This window comes from Atractosteus spatula, chromosome 9, assembly GCF_055471065.1.
Source record: "Atractosteus spatula isolate fAtrSpa1 chromosome 9, fAtrSpa1.hap1, whole genome shotgun sequence".
NCBI classification, from domain to species: Eukaryota; Metazoa; Chordata; class Actinopteri; order Semionotiformes; family Lepisosteidae; genus Atractosteus; species Atractosteus spatula.
The window spans coordinates 49,812,614-49,820,534 of NC_142714.1; the positions used below are offsets into that span (position 1 = coordinate 49,812,614).

Here is a 7,921-nt window from a genome sequence, read left to right on the forward strand (position 1 = left end):
GTGCTTCTAAACCAAACCACCTCAGCCAGAACTGTAAGCACACGAAGTCCTTCTGGATTAAGTATTGGCCAAAAAAAACATACAAGGATGTTTTATGCTGCCTGCACCTGTTCCATGTTCGGCCGACGTCACCGAGATCTCTTTTAAAAAGTGAGGCTTTCAACTTAAAAACGTTTCTTTTTAACCTTTCGGTTAAGGACCTTGCAGGATAAGGCCGTATGCCGTGTTAGACCAAACCCTGTTCTCCCACGGAGCAGGGGCACTAACTGTGGCTCTGCTCTCCTCCCCAGGTGCCCAGGTGTGTGGGGAGCGGACTGGCGCACTCTGGCTGCCGCTGCATCACCCAGGTGTGTCTACACACTGGTGGTGGTGGAGGGGATCCCCACGACCCGTATAGCGCTTGTACAGTGGAGTGTCCAGAAAAGTGCTAATGAAGTGGGTGGAATTATTATTTGTATTAGAATGACCCGAAGGACACATAAAGGCACTTATGTATGAGCTGGCGAAGGAGGAAAACGCTCTGAAGATCAGGCGACGCGTGAGGGAAAAGACTTTGCCGTTTATCGGACACTACTGGGGTGCCACCAGTTTACAACAGAGAGACCTTCCCAGGCCTGGCTGGCTGGCTGGGGGGCTGCAACAATTCCGACTCATGCCACGGATATCTCCCGGACCCGCGGGGCCCCAGCCCACAAAGACCGGGCTTTATCGCCCTTCAATGGCGCAGAAGCGAAGCCCTTCGACAAGGACGCCGAGGAAAGCAAAGAGACATGGCTCACACGGTTGCCGAAGCCAGCGACGGCTCTCTTTCTGCTCCAGCCGGCACCGAGTCACGTCCAGACCCAGCGGTACAGAACTTTCCCATTCCAGCACGCCACGGGACACAGGGGCAGCTGCTGGCAAAAGGTCAGCGAGAGTGTTTTTAACCCCCACACACAGATGGGGCTATTGTGGCTCCAACAGCAGCTGTGTCCTGGGTATTAACGCACACTAGAAGGCGCTGGAATCTTAAGGATATTTAAGAAACGGAGATGGTTACCCATTCAGTCACGTTTCTGAAAAACCACGATCACCGGTTTTTGTCCGGATCAGCGCCCGCCCGGGGCCGGCTCTGGCACGACTCATCCAGCAGGTTCGCCTCATTCCCCCCCCCGCTAGACCCTGCTCCAGCTCGGCCAGCAGCTTCAGGATACAAACAAAACGTATGCAATAGAGAGAGAAACTGCCGTGGGGTTGGGGGTGCAATTTCTTCTTCTTCTTCTTCGGCAAAGTTTGACAAATGCACCTGACAAATGCATTTTTTTTGGGGGGGGGGTGCTAGTGACTCCCCCCTCCTCGCTTGGGGACAAACGGGTTTGTGTGTCTGTGCTCGTCCGTGTTGGGCTCTGCGGGGATGCAGCGTCCTGAACCTCCGTCACCTCCGCCGGGGCCAGGCGCCTCACAACTCACAACACAACTGACCCCCCCCCCCCTTCCCCCCCCAGCACCCCACAAATCCCTCCCACGCAACTCTTGTTCTCCCAGTCCGGGGACGCGCGGACGGGTGTCGGGGGGTGCAGTTCGCCAGCGCGCCCCAGTTCTCCCTCGTTCTCCGATCGTTCCAGCAGCAAAAACAACAACTGTGACGTCGACGGCCGGGCGGGGGGGGGGGGGGGTGTTGTAATCGCTGATCAGCACGACACGACTCCCAAAGCGCAGCTCGGCGCTGTATGCGACACCCACCTCCCGGGTGGAAGTGATCAATGACAACGGGCGAGCCGGGCGACCGGCAGCTCAGAGAGCCCCCCCCCCCCCCACCCCCATCCCCCTGGTTACAACTGGGGTGTTACCACAGGCAGGGTGGATTAAATCCACGCAGGAATCAATTCAGAGGAGACGTCTTTCTTCGGAGCCGCACCACAACCACGCGTGTGAAGCGCCACTGAATTCTCCACTTACAGTTCAGTTCCTAAGCTCGCCAGAAAAGGCACTCCAAAAAAAAAAAAATAGAAAGCAAAAAAAGTCATACCTTAACGTTTATTTGACAGCAGGAAAGAGAAGTCTCTCAGTGGCCCCCGACTTCCTGCCCAATAGCAGTTAAAGGCATGTACAGTACAACCTCAGTCCCACATAAATCAGTACCATCCGATCGACAAGCTCTTCACACCGCAGAGAGAAAGTGGTAAAAAAAACGACCCTGTTATGTACAACGCACAATATCTTTTAAACGGCAGATGCGCTGACAGCCACTCGCTAAATCAACCTGAAAAAAACCCCACCAGGAGATTTTCTCGCGTTTAAAGACAGACACAGCCAGAGATTGTGCAATGAATTCGGCGTTCTCGTCCCACAACCTGCAAAAGTGAACAGGCTGCGCTGTCCCCTATCTGCAACTACGCCCGCCGGAGGAAAATGAAAAGGATCTGTCGGCTTGGGCTTTCAGCTCCACCGTCTCTTCTTCGCCACAGCACGTTTACGGCAGGAAATGAAACTGTGCCAGTGGACAGTTTAAGGTCTTCGGGCGGACATTGCAGTCCCGGATCCGAAAGCCAGCTGTGTTATTGGACGACCGAGGCTACCTCAAGTTTAAGCTCCCCTCGTGAAATTTAAATTTCTAATGACGGTAGACGAACCACACAGGCATGGACTCGTCTTAAGTCACCATTTCAGCCGCTTTGCTATGCTCGATACACATGCATACTGGATTTACTGCGGGTCAGCTTCCTAATAGAAGCGCACACCGCCGGGGTGACAGTCGCAGGGTAAAAGAGAAGCGGTCTTCGGTGATTTCTGTCCATTTCGCTCCACGCAGTGCTCTGCGTGGCCCCGGGGCAGTACAGACAAGACACCCCGAGCTGGGGCCACCCCGATGCGCCGGACTCGGGCGACTCATCCCCGTCCAACAGGCGCGCACTCGCCCGCTCTGGCGGCGCAGCCCTCGTTCCTCAAAGTTAAAAAGCTCTGTCTTCATGCTTCAAAATTACAGACCGGAGCCCAGTGAACAGAACTTCTCCGCTCTAGGCCTACCGCAGCCGAGCCGACGCTCCCGACACCGAGCCCCGGCTCACTCAAGTCCGCCCGTGGCAGTCACCGGCGACACGGCCAAGGGGGGTGCTTCGACCACACGAACGCGTCCGATACAACCACATACCTCGCTACAAACGCTGTGCACCTCCATTTTGTGCCAGGAATCCTGCGGCTGGGCGAAAGGCATCGTAAGTCACCCTAGCGCCGTGTCTCAGAGAGCATTGCTGGCGCTGCCCGCCCGGGTGTATCCCCCTCCTTCTTAGTCGCTGGAGCGAAAAGGACCACTCTCGCCCGTCCTGCAGTCTTCCGCCCGGTGCTCTGGGAGAGGGGGCCAGACGGCAACCCGGCGCCGGCGGAGGGGTCTGTCGGACTGGCTTAATCCCTGCTCGGCTAGAAAGCCCAGCGCTTTTTTTTTCCTAGAGATGCGAATATGGCCGCCACTCTATTACCTGAGCAGCATGGAAACACAGCGCCGCGCTGACGTAGCTCTGACGTCACCGTGCTCAGGATTCCCCCCCATCCCAAACAGCGAACATTCGACAGATGATAACAGGAAACAATAGTGACAGCTGATACCGAAATAGCCAGAGCTGTACGGGTTTGACTACTAATGCTAAACCGCGTCGTCTTCTCTGGTATGAAACAAAAAAAAAAATCCCCTCCAGGTTTCCGACGATTTAGGGATTCGGAAATATTTTGTTGTTTGTTTTTTTTTAAAAAAAGGCAGCGTGCGGGGGCTCAGCTTGTATAATTGAGTCAATTTGAAACAGCCCGCACACCCACGCACGCCCTAGCTTGAGTTCTCTCATTTGGTAACCGCAAAGATGCGATGGCTATCATACCAAATGACTCATCCTGTACGAGATGGTGAAGCGTCCTTTTTGTGTTAGCAATTCTTATCACTGCTACCGGGGAAAACAAAAGTACTGTAAATCGATCTTTATGGTACCAGTTCTAAAACGCCGTCGAAGGCTGAAGTGAAAATACAGTATCTTTTATTTACAGAGAGAGGTGCGGGAAACCGGCAGCGGTAGAGTTAGAAGACTTGTTCGGCAGACTAAAAATGCAGATAATCTATTTTCAGGTCAAGGTTCAATCATCAGGGTGCACAGTGGCCCAAGGAGTGCCTGGCAGTGCTGGGACCCTGGGTTCAGTTCTGGAGCTGGGGTGCTGTCTGTGTGGAGTTTGTGTGTCCTCCTTGTGTCTGCTTGGGTTCCCTCCCAGAATCCAAAGATCGGCTGGTCAGTTAATTGGCTTCAGGAAATTGGCTCTGGTGTGGCTGTGTGCGTGTGCGTGTGCGTGTGCGTGTGCGTGTGCTTTTGTGCGTGCGTGCGTGTGTGCGTGTCTGTCTGTCTGTCTGTCTGTCTGTCTGTCTGTCTGTCTGTCTGTCTGCGTGTGTGTCTGTGTCTGCGTGTGTGTGTGTGTGTCTGTGTCTGCGTGTGTGTGTCTGTGTGCCCTGCGTCCCGTCCAGGGTGTACCCTGCCTTGCGCCTGTTGCCTGCTGGGATAGGCTCCGGCTCACCCCCGACCCTGAATTGGAAGAAGAGGTTAGAAAATGCACAGATGGTTGGGTCAGCCATCGCAGCCCTGACTGACCAGCAGGATAGCGGTGGGAGTGGCAGCTGGTCTGCATGAGGTATCCTTTCCCTCAGCATCTTAATTGAACCAGTTTCCAATCAGTCTCATCACTCGCATAAGTCTCTGCTGGTGGCGGAACATTGTATAAGACGAATAGAAAACCTCCAGGTTTTACTGAGGTTAAGCAAGAAGCGAGTTCAATTATGTGATGAAGCCTATAACTGAGAGCTCCGACTGAACAAAAGCAACAGGTGTGTGGGTCCCCTTCCCTCAGCTGATCAGAGGATGGCTGGAAGAATACCTGCACCTCACAGTGCCAAACATCTGCAGTCAAACATGTTCATTGAGGGATGCCTCTCAGTGTATCAGCAGCACTGTTTGTTACCACTTTTGGGGAGCTACAGCTGGGGTACTCGGTGCCAGTCCCAGTTCTGGTTCTGGACAGCTACAGCTGGGGTACCCAGTGCCAGTCCCAGTTCTGGTCCTGGACAGCTACAGCTGGGGTACTCGGTGCCAGTCCCAGTTCTGGTTCTGGACAGCTACAGCTGGGGTACCCGGTGCCAGTCCCAGTTCCGGTCCTGGACAGCTACAGCTGGGGTACCCGGTGCCAGTCCCAGTTCCGGTCCTGGACAGCTACAGCTGGGGTACCCGGTGCCAGTCCCAGTTCTGGTCCTGGACAGCTACAGCTGGGGTACCCGGTGCCAGTCCCAGTTCTGGTTCTGGACAGCTACAGCTGGGGTACCCAGTCCCAGTTCTGGTGATGGAGAGCTACAGTCCAGGTCCTGGAGAGCTTATAGCAGGGGTGGGTCCGCAGTCCTGGTCCTGAGCTGTACCAGGTATCGTCAGTCATGGTTCTGGAGGGCTGCATTGGTTGAATTTGTCCAGCTGAAGAGCCCGTGTCAGCTCCCCGGGTGCTGCTGTTGTAAAGCAGGGTCTCTCCTCCTGACCGTAAGGTCACACACCTGCCTGCACTGAGCTCTATGCTTAAACGAATCACCTATTGAGCTGACAGGTTGCCTTGCCTGGAACTTTCGCAAGACTTTTTTTCTCCTCGGCGAGTGGAGAGTTTATATAACGTGAGAAGTGAAATGAAATGAAATGAAAAAAACAACCTCCTACACTTTCAGGAACTTGAAAACAAGTTGACAAATTCAAATGAAACCTGTTATGAATTCTGTTGAGGGTTCGATTATACGATTGAGAGCTCCGACTGAACAGAAAGCAACAGGTGTGTGGGTCCCCAGGATCAGAAGGGAGGATTCCTGGGCTACAGGGTTTTTTTCTTATTAAAGCGAACTTACCGTACTCAGGGTGTAACGAGGTTGTTAGTATTTGGGGCTGTCAGGATTTCAGCATGCACGCCTGCTGTGACAACAGGGCCAGGTCCCATGGTGTGGCTGTAGTTCTGGGCTTTAGGCTGTATTCACAATACAGGACTTCTCCAATCCTGGGGAATCCGATCTCTCCTCAGAGTCTGCTGGGCCTTCTTTCTCGCTGAGCTCTCACCTGCATGACAGAACCCTTAACTGCAGCGCTGATGCAATTACTTTTAAATGATATAATTGTTTTCTGCGCTTTATCTGCTAGAGATTTCAAGCCGTTACATTTTATTAACTGGCAGCTTTTTAGCAGATGCTGAAAATGAAAGTGAACAGTTTCACTTAAGCAAATTATTATTTCAATTTATTGGTTCAGTTGAGTAACTTGGAGCTCAGTTCAAAGGAGAACTAGCGGACACTGGCATCACGAGGATCAGAACAGGAAAGCCCCAACTTTACAAAAGTTGTCATAACGATCTCAATCACCCTTTGTTTTAGGTTTTTAGTCGTTAAAGATTTCTAATTCTTTCGCACTGCTAGACTAGCGCACTGCATTGCAAAAAATTCTCTGACACCTCACATAAGGGATTTTGGTGCATCCTGATTATGAATTGCTGGAAGAAGATGATCATTCCCAGTAAACGACTGGTTTTAACAACCTAGTAGAGTGGTCAGCGCTTACCTTCCCCTGCCTTGAGCTGAAAAGATGCCTGGAGGCACAACGTCTTCAAACTGAAGACATGCTGGCCCTGAGCTGAAGAGCACGAAGCCCTCTCTGCTTCCTCCTACCTGCTGTGCCGGGAAAAAGAAAGATGCAGAACCACGATGACCCCAGCAAAGTCAGGACAGAAGGGACAGGAATAAGCCTCTTATTTCTTCCAGCACATTTGTTCCAAAGAACATTAGAGACGGGTGTGCGGGAGAGATAAGCTCTGGGATGGAAGGGAAGATTTCTTTTCACCTGCTTTTTTTTTTCTCAATAGCTTCTGCTCCTCGCAGCTGATGTCTCCTCTAATCTTTTCTCCGATGACCTTGAGAGGGGGGGAGGCGGACGTCGGGCATGCCACAACATCTCAGGAAGAGTCCGTGGGAGAGACTGAAGATTAGATCTATTATTAGAAAACAAGAGCAGGGATTTAGAAATAGACGGCTATAATGGGGCACATCTAGGGGACTCTGAAAGGAACCGAACAAGCTCATATAAGCTGTCAGGTGAGCAGCGCATGACGAAATGTGCTTCTCTAACAGGGAGCTCTTGCGTGCAAAGACCCTGTTGTCTGGGCAAACAGTACTGTTTACAATTATTAAAATTACTATGTGCACCTACGATTCTGAGCCTGAATATTAGTACTTTACTTCCAGAAATACACAGTTAATGCATTTCCTGTGTCAGCAGCCATATCACCCTACAACTCACAACTGACAGCCCACTGGAGCTCAGCAGGTGTGAGCCTGGTCAGCACCTGGATGGGAGACCTCCTGGGAAAGCTAAGGCTGCTGCTGGAAGAGGTGTGTGTGGGTCCTAATGCCCCAGTATAGTGATGGGGACACTGCACTGTGAAAACGTTCCGTCCTTTGGAGGAGACATAAAACTGCTTTTTATAATTATTATGATTTGTCAAAAAGTCCGTCAAAAGGACAGTTGTGCCTCCTACTATTCAGAGTGATTTTGTCCAGTTAAAGTGCCAAAATTAGATTTCTGTGCACTGTCAACTTATCCTCATCCCTGAGTCCCGAAGATTGTTGAGGCGTCTGTCCCCGGACCTCATGAGACAACAAACTCAGTCCGAGACCAGAACACTACAGAAAAATAAATGACACCCAAGAAAACCCAAGACACTGCTCATCACGTTGGGCTCAGGTCCCTCACAGAGAGTCTCAAGTGTGTTGTTATTATTCTTCAAATGTGAAAAAAAAAAACTGAAACTGACTCCCACTGCCGTCAGTGTGATCTGCATGTCAGGGCAGGAACACTGTCTCCCATCATTCACCCCTCAAAATCAAAGACAGAGACCGTGA

The 7,921-nt window shown here is 51.9% G+C and overlaps 1 protein-coding gene across 2 annotated transcripts in view; it reads right to left on the reverse strand.

The window, feature by feature from the left end:
- Positions 1-3,480, reverse strand: part of LOC148828768 (ribosomal protein S6 kinase alpha-6) — a 28,215-nt gene extending 24,735 nt beyond the window's left edge. The window contains exon 1 of one of the 2 annotated variants that reach the window (XR_016091628.1): positions 3,131-3,474. Coding sequence is in view for 1 of the 2 variants with exons in the window: in XM_088925551.1 (XP_088781677.1) it covers positions 3,131-3,193 (63 nt within the window). In the remaining variant the exon portion in view is untranslated. Of the gene's footprint in view, positions 1-3,130 lie in introns of both variants that reach the window. The other variant, XM_088925551.1, reaches the window with a different exon arrangement.
- Positions 3,481-7,921: the final 4,441 nt, after the last annotated feature.